This window comes from Mytilus galloprovincialis, chromosome 1 (genome assembly GCF_965363235.1).
Source record: "Mytilus galloprovincialis chromosome 1, xbMytGall1.hap1.1, whole genome shotgun sequence".
Lineage (NCBI taxonomy): Eukaryota > Metazoa > Mollusca > Bivalvia > Mytilida > Mytilidae > Mytilus > Mytilus galloprovincialis.
In genome coordinates, this window is record NC_134838.1 from 107,626,207 (window position 1) to 107,648,102 (window position 21,896).

The 21,896-nt window shown below is 31.2% G+C and overlaps 1 protein-coding gene across 1 annotated transcript; it reads left to right on the forward strand.

Moving 5' to 3' along the window:
* The first annotated feature begins 5,158 nt into the window (after positions 1-5,158).
* Positions 5,159-6,131, forward strand: LOC143049717 (uncharacterized). Its single transcript, XM_076223395.1, has 2 exons — positions 5,159-5,435; positions 5,705-6,131. The coding sequence occupies exons 1-2, from the start codon at positions 5,220-5,222 to the stop codon at positions 5,978-5,980; spliced, it is 492 nt and encodes a 163-aa protein (XP_076079510.1). The 5' UTR covers positions 5,159-5,219; the 3' UTR covers positions 5,981-6,131.
* The last annotated feature ends 15,765 nt before the right edge of the window (positions 6,132-21,896 follow it).

The window sequence follows — 21,896 nt, forward strand, 5'->3', positions numbered from 1 at the left end:
TGTGTATACATGCTAAAGGAGATAACCTCTTTCTAGCATCTTGAAATTGCATTAGCATAACCGAATGCTTAAGCTTTGGCATGATTTTGAGAGAACATTGGAGAGAACATTGGAGTTTAAAAAAAAAAGTTTAAGAATTCATTAAGCACATCAATCAGCATTTGTCTTCTTAGTCATATGCCTTGAACAATTTATGATAAGTATACAAGAAAAATAATATACCAAGCTTTTCAATACAATTAAATATTCTTTCAGTATGTACTGAATTCACCTTAAGGGTTTTTGGAATTGAAAACCCCGTATCATCCCTGAATGTATATAGTACAATTACTTAGGTATATTGTTGAGGTGTCAATAAAACTAAAGTAACAGATTTCTTTTAATAATAACGTACTTCGAACTTTGGGATACACCAAATCCAATAAAATAATATCCAAGTAAATCATATAAGCGAATTATATGAAGGACCTTAAGCAATGGACCTAACTGATACATAGAAGGCGTTAATGAATGTATCAAATGAAACAATTTATGATATATATTATTTACAAAATAAAAAAAAATTGACACTTGTATGTTATACCTATACATCCACGTGTCAAGAATAGAATGGACATTTGTTCAATACATATCATTTATTTATGAAATCAATTAAGAAAGAATCAATTATCAATAGCCCAATTAAAGCAAATGGAGGACCATTTAATTGGGTACAGGATCATAAGGTACAAATTCATTACTGGCAAAAGTCATGTGTAATAAAACGCTGTTCGTATTTCCCGGATGTTTTGGCATGAACGCCGTTGTTGCAACTCTGTAAATTAAAAAGAAAGTATAAAACTATACTTTAATTCTAAAAGTCAAGAAATGTGTCATTTGACATTCTCATCCTGCTACATGTAACTTTAAACATACATTTATCTCTAAGTGCTGCAGAATATACCCCAGTGCCCTAGGTGTATGATATTGAATTTGATTGTAGAAAATCCTTTTTTGAAATCGGGGGCAAGTCCAAGATTGATTTATCTTGTACAACACTTTAGTATAAATTATCTTTGTGGTTTTCAATATGAATAAATGGAGAAGTTGGGGTATACATCAATGACACAGTTACACAACAAAAAAACCTCAAAAACATCTAGAGGGCTTCATGAATAATCAGATGTATATACAACTGTCAAGTTCTAAATCGTCCCGCGAGTGTATAAAAGAGAATAAATCTAAGATGAAACAATATGAAACAATTAAAGATTTGCCATTAAGATCAATTTTCAAAATATCTAAAAACAAATATCTAAAAATCTTATATTTGAGGAATATGAATAGAAAAACATACAATGCCTCTCCAAAATGTTTAAAATCGAACTGGTGTTAATTTCGCAAAATTACATCCTCATAAGTTCTTAGTTTTTCTCCCTTAGCTAGCAACTTATCTTTATGTTTTTTTTCCTGCTGTGTTTCATATATAAGAATAGTACTTATTACCAGCGAAATGAATCCTTCAATACAACACGCACCTGACAATAATTAAATTTGATTGAGAATCATTATTCATTTTATTGCTAATGCATATTTCATGGATTGATTGTTGGCTGCTTTACATCCAGTGGCAAATAGTTCTTGCATGTTCAGGACTATATTTTTCGTGGATACATTTCTTCTATTAGAAATGCATGTATTTTTTATAAAGCACAATTAATTCATATGGCGTTATAGAACCTTTGAACAATACATGCTAACTATCAAGAAAGATCACATAATTTGTGAAATAATAAAATAAATCAGAAAACATATGTACTACACCGTACCTTTTAACCATTTTATCAAATCGTGTTGGAAATGAAGCGTATTCTGAATTCCAATTACGTTAACAAATGACCTGTCATGTGTTAATGAAATACAATAATAAGAAAAAAGATATGAAAATGCATAATTATTGCAAAGCTTTTAAGAATATCATCGTCCAAAAATTACGAAGTACTGGTCATACATGCATGGAATCAACAATCATTTGAAACGTCAGCAATTTGTACGTTGGGCATATCGTTTAAGTGGAAATAATTTCAAAATATCACCCAATAAATATATGTAATCACAATATTTACTGAAAGAAATTGGCCAGTATGAAAATATACACTTGACTTGAATAATAGGATTATGAAACACAAAAGTAGGCTTACCACCAAGTCTATAGTTGCAAACCGCTTCATACCAGTTTGGTCTGGTATATAAGACATATATAATTGGTGTCTATTTTATTTTGTACATAGGGTAGCAATGCCTTTTTTCTTTTCGAATCGAAAAATCAAGCGTTTCTGATTATGGTAAAAACAGAAAAGCGCAGCAGTATGTTCTATAAAAACTGGTAAAAAAAATCGAATCGCAGATTATTTTCAGTTCAGCTTCAAAATCGTATTACAAATGTTTATCAAGATTTTTTTGGGTATGGTATTTAGGTTTTAATTAGTTAACTGTCCAGTCCCTTTTTTGTTATGTTTGTTTATGTTTTGTTATTTGAAAACTGACTTTATGTTTGTTTTAATGCAAGTTGGAGTCTGTTTTCGATATTGTAACGTTTAAGAATGACGAAATCATATAAAAACTGATAAATGAACTATGCATTAGAACTTTAGCATTCATTGAAGCCATTGTTTGAAAGCAATTAAAAATCTTCAAAGGTTAAATAAAAACAAAATGCACAAAGCATCTAGTTTCATATGCGAATCTAGGATTTTTAAGATATAAGACTGAAGATCTAAGATTGTCATTTGTTTTTGTGAAAAGATGCCAAGGCCTGCTTTTTACAAAAAATCTTACGACAAAAATTGATTGCAAGTATATTGAATAGTTCATGACTTGCGAGCGAGTATATTTTGTATTAAAACATTTTGTGAAACGAAAAAAATGTTCTATAGTTGAGGATCTGTAGAACGATTATCGAATTTCGCAGAGTTAAGAATTACCATAAATGATAATAACATTTTTCGAAACAAATTCCTCAGGTGCCAGCTGTAACATCAATTCACAAACTTACAGTACGTTATAAAGCTGGTCTAGCTTAGATCATGAGGTAGAATAAAAATCAGGAGACGCATTCGCGTAAATCAACCTGTTATCGTAATGCATTTGAATTGCAATAAACTTGGCTGGAAATTATATATCCATGATTGCACCTATCAAAAATACAAAGTTAGTAGTTGTATGTTTTTAATGAAATACGTACGAAATCAAAATGTTGACGTAGATAGAAAAATACAAATTTCAAAAGTGCATTGAAGTTGAACTAATCTGTAACACTTCAAAGTTCAAGTAAGGGAAATTGTGTTGACAAGTACAGTTCAAATGGATTCTTCTTTTGGTCAAGTCAAACAATTACATTATGCCTTAAATCATTACACACGTCAGATCATTTCATGTATACAATATCATTTATTTTCGTTTTCAGTTTATGTGAAAAGATTTTTTTTTTTTATTATTGTCTATTTTTCTATGACAAAATATTATATATATACAATGTTCAAACATACTCATTAGAAGCTACTTCTACGACCATAGCAAGAGATGTGAAGAAGATGTGTTGGATAAGACAGCAACTCAACAACATCATTTTAACTAAAGAGCACCTCTTTTTGTACTGTTTTTGTTCTTATTGTTAAAAACGAATTGAATACTCAAAACACAAAATTAAAATTAAAATAAAAAGAATCGTACCGAAGTTTAAACTATTTTTGCAAATATTTATTTTCGTGTAAGTATAGTCATTTGATAGCAGTTTTTCTTGGGACACTTTTGATATATGCAAATATCACAGTGAATACAGACGATATGAGAGCGGGTGAGATAAGGTGTGTTGGAAGGGTCAGCATTGCTAATCCTGATTGCACTGACTATCAATTATGCCCATCCAAATTGATTTGGGGACAGGGAAAATGGAAAGGAAAGCAATGTGTGCATGAAAGAGAGAACAAATAGTCCCATAATGTATACAATCAGTAAGCTGATGCTTACATTTTTTCAACATGGTTTCAGTAGAGATCGTGTTACTCAGACTTTAGGTTTATATGTAATGTTTTGTTATTTTCGTCATCTTTGTTGTTTGTTTAGATATTGTCTTGTTTTCGACTTTTAAGTTCCGATTTTCAGTGTGGCATCTTCGCCGTTTTTCTTTGGTTCATATTTGATTTTTGTCATATAGAATCATATTCAAAACAGTGTGGCTGTGGCCATTGATTGACGACCTAAATTATCCCATTGACTGGGACATATTAGGTGAACGTTTGTCTGTAACGACCACTGCTCACTACTTACTTATTATAGAATTTAAACTGTGGGGTCACCAAAGGATCTTAACGCCTTTAATATTAAAATAATTCGAAAAATTAATCAGGAATAACATTATGTTTTGATTTATATTATTGATATAAATAATAACATCGTGTTATTCCTGATTATTTTTTCTACTTACTTTATTTAGGTGTTGAGAACCTTTTGTGACCCCACAGTTTAAGTGTCTTTTACAAGTACATAGTGAACAGTGGTCGTTACAGACAAACGTTCACATAATCTGTCCCAGTCAATGGGATAATTTAGGTCGTCAATCAATGACCACAGCCACACTGTTTTGAATATGATTCTATTTTCAGCCTCCACCATTGAGATTATCTGCTTCTTTGATGAATGCTTTAATAAAGTCCTTTTTTCTGCATATCTTCTGTTGTATATATAAACGAGCAAATCTTCTTATTACCTTGAAAGATCTTTTCTACAGCAGAACCTCGGCAAAAAATAGCAAATAATAATAATAATAAAAAAAAAAAAAACCCCAAAAAAAACGGTTTTTAAGTATAATAGCTGGTTATCAACTTCAACTGAAAATGAAATTGAAACCTTTGCTTTATATGGGTTTATTTCTATCAAAACTATGAGAAAATGATCTAAATTTACATTTATTTATAAACAAGATTTCATGCCATACTTAACATAATAATTTCAAAAAAATTAGTAATGTTTCATAATCAAACTCATTTGAATTTTAAATCGTAAAGTATTACTAAGCGTGTCTACTTTTAGCCTACATCATGCCTTTATTTTTACCTGTTCAGTTACAACCAATCACAGCTGTGGTCCTGTTTGGTATAAAATGTTCTTTAAAGCTACTATAACTTCAGTGATTATATTATTATCAAAAGTGTATCAAACATTTACTTGTGAATTTAAATATGGTTTTGGAGGCGAATTCTACAAACAAACAGACAACAACATCTGTTGATAAGTATGAAAAAGAGGTGGACCTTCAGAATAAATGCAGAACATTTTACCTTAATCGTGTAAAAGCAACTGAAACCCTGAAGCAAAAGTTGGAGAATAAAAACGGAGCATGTGAACCAAAGAAGACTACAATGTCTATGGCTATGGATAGATTACGACTTGAAATGGTAGGTAGTGGTTTAACTTACTCATCAGTTATATTACTCAATATCATGTACTTTTAAATATGTATACATATATTGCTACTTTAAAATTGATTAGGTTTAAGGCCATGTTTTCTTCTTTCGAAAATACATTAAATTGATATAGTCAAGAAAACCACATTAAATGAAAAAAAACAAAAAAAAAAACAATTATGTACTAGAACCTTAGGCATTAAATACATATTAATTATTTAACATATTATTATAATTATAAAACTTGTTTTCCTTTACAGACCTCACTTGTCGACCAAGATCTGTCCCTAATGAGACAGTTACTGACGCTGAATGAAACAATCGAGGAGATGAAAAACAAGAGGCTGTATGGTGTCAGTAAAGATTCTTTAGATGACAGTGAAGACTATCTAAAGGGCAGCACGTGTCATCTGAGTAAAAGCGTGTCCAGTATGTCACTTGGCAGTGACTATTCTTGTGAATGTAGTGGATCCGAAGATGACACCGACCTGACGAAAAAAGATCTAGATTCCGAAGACTCTGGCTATGGCAAATGATTCAATACTAAACAACTGTAACACTATATCTGAATATTCTAGTCATATTCTGTGAAGGCATGTGTTCCCTCGTTACAACAAGGGCAGCACGTTTCAGATGAGGAAGGGTATGTCAACAATGTCACTCAGCAGTTAAACAGTTAAACCTCTAATGAATGTAGCAGTTCATTTATGCCAGAGGACGACACAGACATTAAATAGTATGATGCATGAAAACACTTATGTCTCCAGGACTCGGAAGATTCTGGCTTTGAATGCATACACATTGTGGGCTTAAATCAACCACTCAACATATAAGTTCGATGAGAAGCAAGGAAAAAATGCACGGAGTTTAAACCCTGTAAAATGATGCAACACATTTTTTGGTTCGATGTTTTTGTTCTACATCCTAGTAAGTATAATTACTTGAACAAACTAAAGTGAGTGCAGTTTTGTCATTATAAAATGCACATTATGATCATACAAATTTGAGAAATAATCAATAAACTCACCATACATACCAGGTTTATATTTTGTACGCGTTTCGTCTACAAAAGATTTATCAGAAACAAAAAGAGAAAGCCTTACTTGATATCAATAACATTTAAATAATGTTTATTCAACCAAGGAGATAGATTTACAGGTTAAGATGTTGTAAATGTGTAAATACTTTATTTTATGACTTCACCGCAACCTATCTATATGACGGATGCTATCAAATGCATGTAATTTTTGTGTTGCTTCCTTTAAAATTAAAATGATATACGTTTTTCCTTTATTTTAAAACATACATTATTTCTTTTTCAGAATATAGTAATCCAAGAATTGATGTACAGGTAATGGATGCCAAATGCGGGAAAACACAGCATGGACTCGACATTATGAATAGCAAATCACAAAATGGCAACCGTGTTTTATGTGCAGTCTTAGATTCTTTTGCTGTTTCCATTGAAAATTTTAGATGTTACATGTACAAACAATTATTGATGTAGTTCAAATAAAGTTGTATTACTATCACTCATTCAACTTATTAACTGAATGCCATTCTATCCTTAAGTTTATAAAGCACACAGTATTTGATAACAATCTTTTAACAACCTTTAATTGAAAGACTAACAAAAAGATACCAAAGGGATATTCAAGCTATAAGCCTAACTTTCAACGCCATGCCCAAAAAATAAACAAACACAATCAACGTAGAATCTGTTGCTTAATGACCACAATTAAGAATATTATAATAGTGCCTCATATATATATATATATATAAATATATAACATACCACTAATACAATAAAAAAAGACAAATAACTACTACTACAAACAATGTATTACAACTACTTTACAATTTCATATACTTGCAATATCGCCAAGAAGAGGTAAATAAATAACAAATCTACCACTAAACTTAAAAGATTGATAAGTGATATACTACTGTATACTTTCCTTACTACGTCTGATCTTAAAAAAAACTGTCAAGGCATCGCCGAATTGTATCAATGTAAATTGTGCTGCTTCTTACGTGTCGGGATATATTATGCAATTACTTCATCTATATAAACTATCTTTTTCTTTGTATATTAAATTTACGTCAACTCTTTGTTCTAATTCCTATTAACAGAATGAAAGTACAATACACATTTTTTTACTATGATGGCTAATACCTTATATTTGTAATTTACTACAATACAATAGAAAACATAAGGGTACCTTTTTTGCAATAATTCACTTGATTGACTATGATCATTACATCTAAGTTGTACTGATGTTATATTTCTATAGACTCAATGTTAAGTAAAGTGAAAAACAAACACATACAGGACATGAAACAAGAGGTGTTTATAATATACCGATTACTCATGTGTTATATACACCAGATAGAAATGTGTAGTCTACAGGTTGATGAAATGAATTTCAACAGTATCAATCATTAGTTTATGTTTCTGTATTGAAGTATTGGAGTAGTATAAGTCATAGAGTTTAATACAAGCAATGTATTCCAAACATCATCAATCTACGTCCCTTTTCTTTAAGTATGTCATAACTTGATGCAAAAATACATGTATTTGGTTTAAAAAAAAAACAACCTGCTCAACTCAATTGTAGATACTTACTTATATGAAATCATATATACATATTCTTTGCAACAACACATGTTATCATCTATAGTGATGCAGAGAGGAAAATATTTGGCAACTCGAGACTAAAATCAAAAGTGATTAAAATTCGAAGTGATTTAAAAACGAGACATCCCCTAAGATGGAATTGAAGCGGATCCTCACTATATGAATATTTCTGTCATTGCATTATCCTTTAAATAGAATTTATATTTTCAAGTCAATAATTGAGGTACTTTGAGGAAAATCTTAATGTATATATCAAAAACTGTAAATATTTCTAATCTAAAGATTATGTCGAAGAAGACCAAATAGTTATCAAAGGTACCAGGATTATAATTTAGTACGCCAGACGCGCGTTTCGTCTACATTAGACTCATCAGTGACGCTCAGATCAAAATAAGTTATTAAGCTAAACAAGTACAAAGTTGAAGAGCATTGAGGACCAAAAATTCCTAACAGTTGTGTCGAATACGGCTAAGGTAATCTATTCCTAGGATAAGAAAATCCTCAGTTTTTTTCAAAAAGTACAAAGTTTTGTAACAGGAAATTTATAAAAATGACCATATAATTGATATTGATGTCAACATCGAAGTGCTGACTACTGGGCTGGTGATACCCTCTGGGACAAGACGTTCACCAGCAGTGGCATCGACTCAGTTGTGTAAAGATTTATCAAAGCTACCAGGACTATAATTTAGGACGCCAGACGCGCATTTCGTCTACATAAGACTCATCAGTGACACTCAGATCTAAATAGTTATAAAGCCGAACAAGTACAAATTTGAAGAGTATTGGGGACCCAAAATTTAAAAAAGTTGTGCCAAATACGGCTAAGACATTCTATTCCTGTTATAAAAAAATTCAAAGTTTTGTAATCGGATAAAATTTCCATATAATTGATATTCATGTCAACACCGAAGTGCTGACTACTAAGCTGGCGATACCCTTTGGGACGAAACGTCCCCACACGTTTGGGAACACTGGATTAAGAAATAAATCTAAAGGTGAACATGATAAGTAGGTATGACTTTGTTGTCAATAAGACATTTTAATTAATGACCTTTTTCTTTAAAAAAGCAAAACGTTTTTTTCATGTCAGCATCATTGTCCTGGGATAACGGGTTAGTGATGTCAAATTTAAAAACAAACTGTGTGTCTGTATGTAGCTATGATTCCATGTCATTAGCAGAGTATACAATGTAAAAGAACTATTGCCAAAAGAACCTTTATCAATAATTGAAAGCATCCAAAGTCAACCTTTCGTTTAAAATATTCATGGTTTGCTGCATTTAATGCACTAACTACATTAACACCCACCAAGTGAACTCCATATAAGTAAAATTAGTTTGCAAAGAGTTGTACAAAATAAATCATGCCATATGTCGAATCATTAATAACTAGATTTACCCAACACAAAAAACTAGTAATCAATCTTCATAGGACATCATATAATAACTTGAATTTCACGTAAGAAACAAAATGATAGGTGTCAAAATGACAATTTAGTTTAATCATAAACTTTAAAATAATGGTAAATAGTAAAAAAAACCCGATATTTATATACATGTATCATAATCCAATAATTGCAAGAAACGTATGAAAACAACACTAAAAAAGAAGAGCGAAAGTGACCAGAGGGAAATTCAAACTCATAAATCGAAAACAAACCGACAACGCCATGGCTAAAAAAGAAAATGATAAAGACAACCTACATTGCACAACACAACATAGAAAAATAAAGACTAAGCAACACATACTCCACCAAAAAACTAGGGTAATCTCCGGTGCTCCGGAAGAATAAGCAGATCCTGCTCCACATGTAGCACCCGTTGTATTTCTCATGTTCGTACAAACCCGGTAATAAGCCTAAATCGCTAGATCATATTTATCATCTGTGAAACCGATATTACATAACGGTCAACCAACTCGTGATGGCGACCTGTAAATTTACGAAGGAATAATTTCAACTTCACCATTTGGAACTCTTGGTTTAATAGTTGCCTTGTGAGTAGCAACCCTCTATCAAGAAAAAAAACATCATGATAAGAAATAAGATATATACTCCGTATGCAGACGCTGCTGGGTGTTGTTACATAGAAATGAAAAGTTTACAATTGGGAAGCCGAAATCATCTCTTTTGTCGTAAAGATTAGTTTTCACCCGACCCTCACAGTCAATTTCTAGATGTAAGTCAAGATGCACACTATACTGTTACATCATTTATTTTTAGTTCGTTGGGACAAATACGTTCAATACAGTCACCATATTTTGATTTTTTTGGTGAGACAACATCATCAATATAGCGGAAAGTAAAGATAAAGAATACTGCTAACTTCTTTTCTTTCTTTTTAAGAAGTTCCTGATTGAAGTCGGCCTCGTAAGAATAAGGGAACAAGTCGACAAGAAGAGAGGCACAGTTGTTTCCTACTGGAATGCCTATAGTTTGTTTCAAAAAGTTATCCAAACGTGACAAAAATGTTGTAAATAAAAAAATCAAACATTTTGATTATATAAAATTTTTTGTTTTAATCAGAGTGTATTTATACAAAGTAGGACTTCTCCCTTCCTAAGACAAGATACTTATATCAACCCTTGGTCATTCCTTTTTATGAAACAAAGCAATACCAACTCTTTGAATTTGTCTTTTAGTTTGGAATCGGGAATACTTGTGTAAAGTATAGAAAAGTCAAATGTTTTAATACAAAGCAGAAGTTATTAATCAATAAAATAAAACAACCACTAACTTTGAGTGAGATATATCACGAGAGATTTAATAAATATATATATAGCTGTTTGGTTAATGTCCAGTGGTAGATAATTGATGCATTTTAAGGACAAGAACATATTAACGTATTATGTAAGATTCCTCAAGCTTGTTCCTCAAGCAAGATTGACCCTGAATGTATAATGGTATTCATTTTAGCCTTCTTTTGACCGTAAAGCTTTTAACGCAAAGGCGTATTTAAGCATCAATGTAAACCCCCGCTACAAAGGAGAAGTGTATATATATTTGTAGGACTCGGTACCGCGATGGTACTCCGAAACGCGTTGGTCACTCTGAAGTGCGATGGTCTACGCTGAAGTGTGTTGGTTAACACGCTGGAGGGCGATGGTGACATTATGACGCTAACTTGTCGTTAAAAACGGCGAAATGCGTTGGTGGGTACGCTGAAGTGCTATGGTCAAATTTGGACGTTGTTTTATATATTAAATGCGACGGTCTGAAGGTGGAATCATATTCAATGTGGAGGTGTAGTGGTTAGCGTGCTAGCCTCGTTTTTGAGAGATCGGGTTTTTATTTCTTTTTAGGTCAAACCAAAGACTTTATTTTTTAATATGCTAATCATCCGCTTATATTAGCTTACAGCAGTAAGTGATCAGAAAATAGACTGGATTGTTCAGATTAAAGGGAAATCACACTATCTATATTTAGTCTACTAATAATAAATCATTGAAATTTTACAAAAAGATAGATCATACTTATTTCGAAATTTTAAGCGAAACAAAATTTGGAGTCACCGATGTGGTTTTCGAGATATGTCTTTATATTGCGTGTTCAACTGCGATAAAAAAACGGGTTCAGTGTGCCGTTTAACAGTACTCACTAAGCAGGATCAAACTTATTTTAACAAATATACTAGTAACTTGTTTTTGTCATACCATAGCTAAGAAATTGCTCACAACACCCAGCCATCCATTTAATTGATATCATAACTGTTTTATGATTGACTCATAGTGGGTAATAAGTTGCTTCTCTACTCATGACCAATCGGATTTAATCTTTAGCTATCCCGTTGCAGACGAGATAAACGCTGTAAGCACAATAGAATTGTTGAGATTGTATGTTTTCTTACAAAGCAGGATTCATCTCAAGCCGCTGAATAAAACAATATTATCGCTACTTGATATAACGAAAAAAAATGCTTATAATTAATTTGATCTTATTATTAAGTTTTCAACACAAAATCATTTGTACAAAACGTTTCCGGCATATATTTTGTACTTCCGAATACTAGTTAGCTCACCTGGAAACCAAGATCATCTAATCGTTTAGCCGCCTTGTTTCCATTGATTTACATATTTTGGTAACCTCCACACTCAATGTTCAAAACTGTTTGGGACTTGAATCGTTCGTTGCATTCTATTTCCGTTTCTTTGTACGCATGAAACTTTAAACTACAAATCATCTTATGATCCTGTCTGCATTTTCAGACGATTTGTAATAACGTTGTATCAGAAAACGTCATGACAAAGGATCGCACTTCAGCGATAGCATTATCGCACTGTGGCGTAGACCATCGCTCTTCAGCCTGACCATCGCACTTCCGCGTCCCCATCGCACCTCCGAGTCCTACATATTTATCCCTGTCTTTCAATCTATCCGACCGTATGTTGGTACGTTCGTGTATCAGTGTGTCTAATTATTAATGGAATGTATCCTGAATATAAGTTATACTGAAGTTAATATATAAGCATTTCAGTTCATTTTTTTAAGATTTAAAATGACCTACTTTTCACTTTTATAGATATAATTTTAAAGTGAACTGAAAATTTCGCTATTCGATGATGAGGGTGGTTTTAAACGACCTTGACTATCAATGAGAGTCTTGCACGGTCGGTTGTATCAAAACAATTTACAAAAATATTTAAATAAAGAACATAACAAAAAGCAAACAATTGGTATTATTTTTGGTCAGAAGGCGTTGGCCTTCGTAAACCCAAAAGTGTCAGGTGAAATAATTAAATTATAATACATATTGCTTTCAGAATACAAAATGACGCTTGTATTTAGCTGCTGAATACGCTGGCAACACGTGTCAATCAGAATGGGAGCTTGTTTCCTTATACATATACATCAAAAGTTAAAGAAAATAATAAACCTTAACGTATGAAGTAAATCACTTATCAAAATTATGGAAGCAAGAACAAAATTATGACCGTATTATTCAATGCTTTTAATAAACACATTTCACTTTATTGTAATCAAGTTATTGCGATGCTTCTTATATTCAAAACACAAAAGCAGGGTAAAGCTATCGTATCAACTCAAAGAAAGATGAGGTAGGTAAATTCAGTTGGCGATTCACTCCCTAAATGTTGAAGACATATTTTCTTGTTTCCTTGAACGGCTTTAATGGGTAATTAACAGACGAAAAAACGTTAAGTTCATTAATCAGGTTGAACTTTTAAACAATATATCTAAAAAAAGAGGGTATAGTCCGTTGGAGATGCAATCCCTAAATCTAACGACATATTTTTAAAAAATAAGTACAGTACCCTTGAACGGCTTTAATCTGTATTTTACAGACACATAGTTATCACATGTACCAGGCTTATAATTCAATACGCCACACGCTCGTTTCGTCTGCATTAGACTCATCAGTGACGATCAGATCAAAATAGTTAGGAAACCAAACAAGTACAAAGTTGAAGACCATTGATGACCCCAAATTCCCAAAAAGTCAAATACGGCTAAGGTTATCTATGCCTGGAATAAGAAAACCTTAGTATTTCGAATAATTCATACTTTTCAAGCAGCAAATTTATACAAATGGCCATATAATTGATATTCATGTCAACACCAAGGTGCTGACTACTGGGCTGGTGATACCCTAGATGTGTAAATAGTTATCAAAGGTACCAGGCTTATAAATTAATACGCCAGAAGTAAAACACTTTAAGTTCATTAATCTGTTTGATCTGTTTTACAATATATCTAAAAAGGTGGGAATAGTTAGTTGAAGATGTAATCCCTAAATGTTTAAAACATATTTCTTGGAATAAGGTAACAGTCCTCTTAATCGGCTATCATGGGTAATTCACAGACAAAAAAAGTTCATTTATCTGTATGAACTTTTACATTCTTCTATATTTGTGCTAAACATCCTCACTATGAAATATTTGGCGCAGGAAATTAAGTAATAAAAACTATTTAAATTCCGGGAATATGAAATTCTTTTGAATTTTTGTGCATCAAATGACAAACATTTGGCTGTCTGCAAAAAAAAATTTAAAATCCAAGCAGCGTTTAATATAGAAAATAGGTAAACAGGTCATATCAAAATATTAAAAACTAGACTTAAGCTCTTATAAATCACAAATGCTCTGTGATTGTTTGAATTTGTATTGGTAAATTCTACCATTGTGTGGGCTTTAACATGTAAAATAGATTTAGAATCGTCAGTGGGATTGTAACAACCTAAAAGTTTTCTTATGTAAAATATTAAGTAGAATAAACAGATTATAAAAAGACACTTAAAATTAAAAATATGTTTTAAATTTCTTTTCTAGTACACAGTTTAACGATTATAATTTCTTTCCAGGGTTTGCAGGTTTTGTACTGTTTAATCTATGCAAATAACAGCGACCAGAACATGTTATGATCAAACGAACAACACACTTGATATTCCCAATTGATCTTTAGCTAGTGTCTCTAAAGGTATATATATTTTAAGCTACCACCGACATTGTTTAGGCATGATCAAACATTGCATATTGTTACTAGCGGTGCAGATATTGATATAATTTTAAAATGTTTGGGGTATTTTGGCAGTTCATACGTGTGTTACTTCAGGTTCAATAAATCAAGTCGTTAGTTTTCTGTTAACAAATTGTTCACATTTGTCAAACCGTTTATAAATTTTGAAGGTCGTAAATTGCCCTATAATAGTTGACATCACGTCCTTATGTTCTTTTGGACAGTTATTTCATTGGCAATCATACCACATACCTTCAATGGTACATGCCATTTTTACAGGCTTACAAAAATATTTACCAAAAGAATTAATTAAAAAATTGTAAGTCCTTTCCATGTCATAATTTCGAAGAAAACAATGACACTTTTACCAATGTAACAGATTAAATGTACATTATCATTAGAAAATTAGAGTATTGTTTGTATCATTTGCATCTAAACTGTACCGATATTTTATGTCAACTGATTTCCTTGTAATATAAAGTACAGAGAAATAATCAATATCATATGTGACAAGGGCGTTTGGTATAGCACATTACTCATTCAGTAAATGATTGGAGGAATAATTGCTTCATGCACTAAGATGGAAACTTTGTCCTTATGATTTCACAATTAACTCAATTCACTTTAGGAATATAACGAAGTACTCTATATAGTAATATTAATTTTTTTTCGGCAATTAATACAAAGCAGATTTTTAACATATTGCTAAATGCTGAATAAATAAAGGCAACAGTTGTATACCGCTATTCAGTACTCATATTTCGATTAAGCAAACTTAAACCGCGGGAAACTCGTCAACTATAAGAGGAAAATACCAAAACAACAGAAATACTGAACAACAACATACATAGAAACGGACTGAAAAACCTTACGATATTGTAATAAATGTAATTTTTTTATGTAATGTTTTTACCTACGGATGACCCACCAAAGCAAAAAAGTATTTCAATGGGGTCCTAAAATTTAGGATATTGAATTAGCATGAACAAATTTTGAATTCCAGCTTCTTATAATAAACAGTAAAGCTCAACAGTAAAAAACATAAATAATATTTTGAATTTCTGTCTTAATAAATTCAAAATTAATTAAATGCATGTCTTGTGTTCGCAAAGTGTGGAATATTCTATGACAATAATTCTACAATAAAAAAAAATCGTACAAAATCTTAATATAATTATGTCATTCTAATTATTTCTGAGGAAATGTAGTGGTTCTAATCCAAAGAACGTGGCTCGAATATAGACCACATGTATTGTAACAATAATAATAAAATTAAATGATCTGTGATAGCCTTGATAGTAAAGCATTCCGTCAAAACATCAAAACTAAGTCTATAAACCACATTTACACCTTCTACGAAAAGAATAAAACGAACAAATGGTGTCGTGTCAGGAACTTCTGTTGCAGATAGTTAAAAATCTGTTACAATATTTACATAATATTTGCCCTGAAAATAGAAATAATTCAGTCTTGTTTTTATTATTTTACACATGTAGCTCATTGTTCTGGGGAACTGCGCGTTACAAGAACATATTTAACATGTATAGATATGCGGCAAATTCTGTAAACGAACACTTTTTTTCGAAGGTAGAAACGTCAAATAAGAGGACAGAGACCTAGATTGAATGTACTCCAACAGATCTTTCGATTTTTCTTTTTTGCATTCTGCAATGTCACTTTAATATATTATGTATCATATTTTGCTGGTTGTATATAAATAGAAGCTATTGGTAAGATACCTGCAAACTTATCACATGCTAAATTGAGTCTTTCGTCCTAAATCTTTCAACAATAATTCAGATCATCTTACTAAAAGTGACAATGCAAAATATGTAGAACGATAAACACAAAAAAAACTTGTCCCACTTACAGTGTGGAAATTATGTAATAATTCTACAATAATTGTGACTTCCTACATGAGGATTTCTGACATGACAACATATGGCTTCCTTGGGAAGTAAGAATGTGGTTTACAGAATAATTGTGAAGTATTACTTTTGTCATTCCTGTTTTAATGCACGTCCATGCTTTTGGAACTTGTGCCATGTGTAATGAAATAAATATAACATAAAATAATAAGCGAAACTTGATGCATATATATTGATGTCCTAATCTTCATACAAATTAGGATATATAATATTTTCCCTTAGAAATAGCCAATGTTGTTTTTGAATCGGCCAAATCATATTTATAACCTAGTGCAATTAAAGTACAATATATTCTTTATGGCGATATCAAATTAAAGACAGTCCAAATGTAGAAAACTATAGAATGAAGCTTTTTTTTCTACATTTGAAAATGCCTGTACCAAGTCAGGAATATGACAGTTCTTGTCCATTCGTTTTTGATGCGTTTTTTTATTTGTTGTTGCCATGTGATTATGGACTTTCCGAATTGATTTTCCTCTGAGTTCAGTATTTTTTGTGATTTTAATTTTTATTAGAGACTGAGGTGATAGAATTACAATGTAAAATAATGTGCATTCTTTTCATTGACTGACTAATTATAAATAATAAATAAGCTTTATTTAGAGACGGCATAATATGCAAATAAGGGCATACCATAAGCTATAATGAGCCTTTATTCACACTGTTCAATCAATATTTTTGTTGTGTGCTGTTGTTTGTTTGTCCTTTTCATTTTTAGCCATGGCGTTGTCAGTTTGTTTTAGATTTATGAGTTTGACTGTCCCTTTGGTATCTTTCGTCCCTCTTTTATAGTTGGTGTGTTACCTCAGTTTATAACCCGGATTTGTTTTCTCTCAATCGATTTATGACTTTTGAATAGTGATATACTACTGTTGCCTTTATAGTATATGTCTTTTACAAATACAGACTGGCAGCTTCATTTTGACAGGTGCTAAAATCAAGAATCAATTATAATGATTATGGAGTTAAACAAGGAAGTAAGTCTTACAACTGAAAGTTTTGCTACAATGTAAACAATTGGTATGAATCACCTATACCTACTGTATTGGTTTGTTTAATTGAATATACTTCCTTATAACTGTCAATGTAACTGACTATAATTAATAAAAAAAAATTATATATACAAGTTACTCATCACTTAATATATCATAATATAATCATATACGGTATTCATGTTTCTGTCCCATCACTATATTAAGTCGTTTAAACATCTTCTTGGTTCGAAAGTTATTACACTGCGGTAAGCATATATACCACGTTGTGTTTTATTTGTTTTTGTGAATAACTTTTCGTTGTCATTTAAATGTGTGAATTTGAACATTTTATTTCTGAGAAAACAAGTTTAGGGCAAAGTCATCTTCAATAACGCCGTATTTTCCAGGAAAAAAACTTTTCTAAATCGACCTCATAAATTTTGCAAGTATGTTTTCATTCCTTGTATAATAACCAAGCTACATTTTTAAACACACCGAATGTAGAAATGCCAAATGAAAACGTTTGATTTTTATTCTAATATTTGCCAAAAATAAAATGCAATGCTAAATTGTGCTAGAAATTGCATTAGCACCACCAAATGCTTAATCTTTGGCATGGTTTTAAGACCACATTGGAGTTTTTAAAAAAAAAAAACCGTTTACAGAATTCATGAGGCACAGTAATCCGCATGTGTCTTCTTAGTCAAATGCCCTTAATAATTTATGATAAATATACAAGAAAAATAATACACCAACTTTTTCAATACAATTAAATATTCTTTCAGTGTGTACTGAATTCACCTTAGGGTTTTGGGAATTGAAAAACCCGTACTATCACTGAATGTATATAGTACAATAACTTAGGTATATTGTTGAGGTGTCAATAAAACGTAAAGTAACAGATTTTTAAAATAATAACGTACTTCGAACTTTGGGATGCACCAAATCTGATAAAATAATATCCAAGTAAATCATATAAGTGAATTATATGAATGACCTTAAACAAAAGACCTAACTGATACATAGAAGGCGTTAACCCTCATGAATGTATCAAATGAAATAATTTATTATATATATTATTTTTTTTCAAAATAAAAAAGTGACACTTGTATTTTATATATACATCCACGTGTCAGGAAAGAATGGACATTTGTTCTTTACATATTATTTGTTTATGAAATCAATTAAGAAAGAATAAGTTATCAATAGCCCAATTAAAACAGATGAAGGACCGTTAATTTGAGTACAGGGTAAAAAGGTACAAATTCATATTCAGGCAAAAGTCATGTGTAACAAAACGCTGTTCATATTTCCTGGATGTTTTGGCATGAACGCCGTTGTTGTAACTCTGTAAATTAATAATTCAATATACAATACACTTTATAAACTATATTTCTATAAATTAAGAAATGTTTCAGTTGACTTTCTCATCCTGCTACATGCAACTTTATATATGAATTTGTCTGTGCTGCAGAATGTATCCCTGTGCCTTAGGTGTATACCATTGCATTTGATTAAACAAATCCTTTTCTGAAGTCGGGGCATGTCCAAGATTGATTTATCTTTAGTATAAATTATATTTGTAGGTTTCTATATGAATAAATGGAGATATTGGGATGTACATCAATGAGACAGTTACACAACAAAAAAACCTCAAAAACATCCAGAGGGCTTCATGTATATTCAGATGTGTATACAACAGTCAAGCTCTAAATCGTCCCGAGTGTATAAAAGTTGTGAATAAATTCAAATAGAATCAATCAAAGATCTGCCATTAAGACCAAAATTTCAAAATATCTAAAAATAAATTATATAGAAATCTAATATTTGTGGAATATGAATAAAAGAAACATACAATGCCGCTTCAAACTATTTAATAGCGAATTGGTGTTAATTTCGCAAAGTAACATTCTCATAATTCATGGATTGATTGATTGATTGATTAGATGTTGGTTGCTTAACATCCAGTGGCAGATATTTTATGCATGTTCAGGACGATATTATTCATGGATACATTTTTTCTATTGCATGCTTTTTTATGATTTACAATTTAATTCATATGGCGTTTTAAAACCTTTGATCACTTTATTTTTGAAATAAAAAATAAATTAGAAAACATATACTGCACCGTACCTTTTGAACATTTTATAAAATCGTGTTGGAAATGAAGCGTATTCTGAATTCAATTTACGTTGACACATAACCTGACATGTGTTAATGAAATACAATAAGAAGTTAAAATATGTGAAAATGCATAATTGTTTCAAAGTTTTTAAGAATACCATCATCCAAAAATTACGAAGTACTGGTCATACATGCATGGGAATCACAAATCATTTGAAACGTCAGCAATTCGTACGTTGGTCATATCGTTTAAGTAAATAAGTGAACAAGATTTCAAAATATCGCCCAATAAATATATGTAATCACAATATTTACTGAAAGAAGTTAACCAATATGAAAATACAAACTTGACTTGAATAACAGGATTATGAAACACAGAAGTAGGCTAGTAGTCTAGTTGCAAACTGCTTCACACCTGTTTGGTCTGGTTTATACGAAATATATAATGGTTATCTAATTTATTTCGTACAATTAACTTTATTTACATAAGTAACAGTTAATCACTGTGTAAACGTTACGAAAAAGAGCATCAATGTCTTATTTGCTTTTTGAATCAAAAAATTAAGCGTTTCTGGTTATGGTAAAAACAGAAAAGCGCAGCTTTACGAATCTTCAAAAGTTATTTAAATTTTGAACAAAATGCACGAAGCATATATATTCTGAGACGAATCTAGTACTTTTTTTAGATAAAAGACTGAACTAATCTAAGATTTTTTTTTTTTTTTTGTGTAAAGATGTCAAGGCCTGCTTTTCATAAAAAATCTTTTGACTAAAATTGATTGCAAGTATATCAAATTGTTCATGACTTGAGAGCAAATATATTTTGTATTAAAAATGTTGACGTAGAGAGAAATATACAAATTTCAAGAAAGCATTGAAGTTGAACTAATAAGTAACACTACAAAGTTCAAGTAAGGGAAACTATGTTTACAAGTACAGTTCAAATGGATTCTTCGTTTGGTCAAACAATAAACAAACAATTACAATTTACCTTGAATCATTTCAGTTTTACAATGTCATTTGTTTTCGTTTTAAGTTTTTTATTGGTATGAAAAGAAAAAAATCTTTTGATTAAAATCTAATTTATATATGACAAAATATAAGACAATGTTCAAACATACTCACTAGATGCTATTTCTACGACCATACCTAGAGATATGAAATATGCAAAAATGTGTTGGATAAAACAACAGCTAAACAACACCAGTCTAACCAAAGAGGTGTAAACAGTCATCATATGTATGGCCCTAAACATTGGATACACGCACAGCTCGTGTGGCAAAGTCTAAATGGCCACCAATTTTTATTCTTATTAAAAAGTATATGCTATATGTTCAAAATTTTCTAGCATTACTAGTATCTACTCATCATTCATGATCTTTAAACCTAATTTTATGTAAGATATAAAGCACTTATTTTTTAAGATATGAAGCACTTATTTTTATACCTTTTTTGTTGAAAACGAATTGAATACTAACTAAAACACAAAATTAAAATAAGAAGAATCATACTGAAGTTTAAACTACTTTTGCAGCTTTGTTTTCTGGTTAATTACTTGTGTCATTTATGAGTTCGACTGTCCCTCTGGTATCTTTCGTCCCTCTTTTGGAAGCAGTTTTTCTTAAAACACGATGATATCTGCCATTTTTTATTTCCGTACAATATTTAGCCTCGTTGACTCCGTGCACTTTTTTGTTATGGTAGAAGTTCATTTTTAAACAAACATCACAGTGAATACAGACGATCTTTATGAACTTCTGGAGTGAGAGTGAGATGTGTCGGAAGGGTAAGCATTTCTATAATTCTGATTTGCATTAGTGAAAATTGAGAATGGACATGGGATTACCGATCACTCCCTTCTTAATTGATGTGAGGACAAGGGAAATGAAAAGGAAAGAAATGTGTGCATGAGAAAGAGAGAGATAATAAATTATCCCATGAAGTATATAATCAGTGAGTTGAACGAATTATGATTCATTGATGTCGGAAATCCAACTCTCAAAAATATTGATAATTTGGATAATGATATTTAAATGACATAATGATGATATAGGAATTAATAGGGATGAAATACGAGACAAACTATATATATATATATATAATACTGAATTAGAAAAAAAGAAGAATTCAAACCGGATTGAATTTTGATGCTGACATTTTTACAGCTGTAAATCAGACAGAATATAAACAATAGGTATGAATCACCAATAACAACAGCCAAAGGCCACCTTTTGAAAATTGCCAATACCGAATCAACCGCCGGCCTTTTGTTCACTTTAGGTAAAACAGTCAACTAGCATCACTACCGACAAGGTA

Excerpts from the sequence above, each read along its gene's own strand:
- LOC143049717 (XM_076223395.1), top strand. The coding sequence starts at position 5,220 with ATGGTTTTGGAGGCGAATTCTACAAACAAACAGACAACAACATCTGTT. Across the intron at positions 5,436-5,704 it reads ATAGATTACGACTTGAAATG|ACCTCACTTGTCGACCAAGA; the intron begins GTAGGTAGTGGT and ends TTTCCTTTACAG.